Source organism: Rhincodon typus, chromosome 5, assembly GCF_021869965.1.
Source record: "Rhincodon typus isolate 14 chromosome 5, sRhiTyp1.1, whole genome shotgun sequence".
Classification (NCBI taxonomy): Eukaryota; Metazoa; Chordata; class Chondrichthyes; order Orectolobiformes; family Rhincodontidae; genus Rhincodon; species Rhincodon typus.
Genome location: NC_063336.1, coordinates 1,877,991 through 1,878,537, shown reverse-complemented (window position 1 = coordinate 1,878,537; position 547 = coordinate 1,877,991). Strand labels below are relative to the sequence as shown.

The 547-nt window shown below is 55.8% G+C and overlaps 1 protein-coding gene across 1 annotated transcript in view; it reads left to right on the top strand.

Annotated features, from left to right (window-relative positions):
• The first annotated feature begins 56 nt into the window (after positions 1-56).
• Positions 57-547, top strand: part of cnih4 (cornichon family AMPA receptor auxiliary protein 4) — a 6,849-nt gene continuing 6,358 nt past the window's right edge. The window contains exon 1 of the mRNA XM_048596794.1: positions 57-261. Coding sequence (XP_048452751.1) covers positions 193-261 — 69 coding nt within the window. The 5' untranslated portion in view covers positions 57-192. The remainder of the gene's footprint in view (positions 262-547) is intronic.

Below are 547 nucleotides of genomic sequence, written 5' to 3'. Positions count from 1 at the left end.
GGAACCTTTCTTGTGCGCCTCTGGGTGGCTTATTGATGCTGCACAGCGAGCGGGACGGAAGTGAATCCGGGGGACCCCGTTGACTGAGACCCGGGGGTGGCTCGCAGGGAAGACCTGCGGTGTTACAGAAATCACCGTCCGCCATGGGTGTTACATGTTTCTCGTTCCCCACAGCTACAAGCGGAAACGAAGATGGAGGCGTTGGTTTTTATCCTGTCGCTAGTTGATTGCTGTACACTCATTTTTATGGCGGTTTATTTCGTATCCTTGCAGAGTGGACGGAAAGAGGAAAACACTGAGATAAGTTTGATAAATGGATCGTGGCCTGAAGAAAAAGGGGGGTGGGGGAAGGGAAGTGAATGGACAGGGAGAGGGAGAGAGACCAAAAACCCAAAGAGGGGAAGGTATGGGAGAGGAATTAGTGGCAGTGGAGGGGGATGGAAGGAGAGGAGGAAGAGGCGTGACGGGGGTGAGGGGGAAGAGCGGTGTGGAAGGGGTGAGAGGGGTGTGGGAGGTGAGCGGGGTGTGGGGGGGTGTGGGAGAGAGG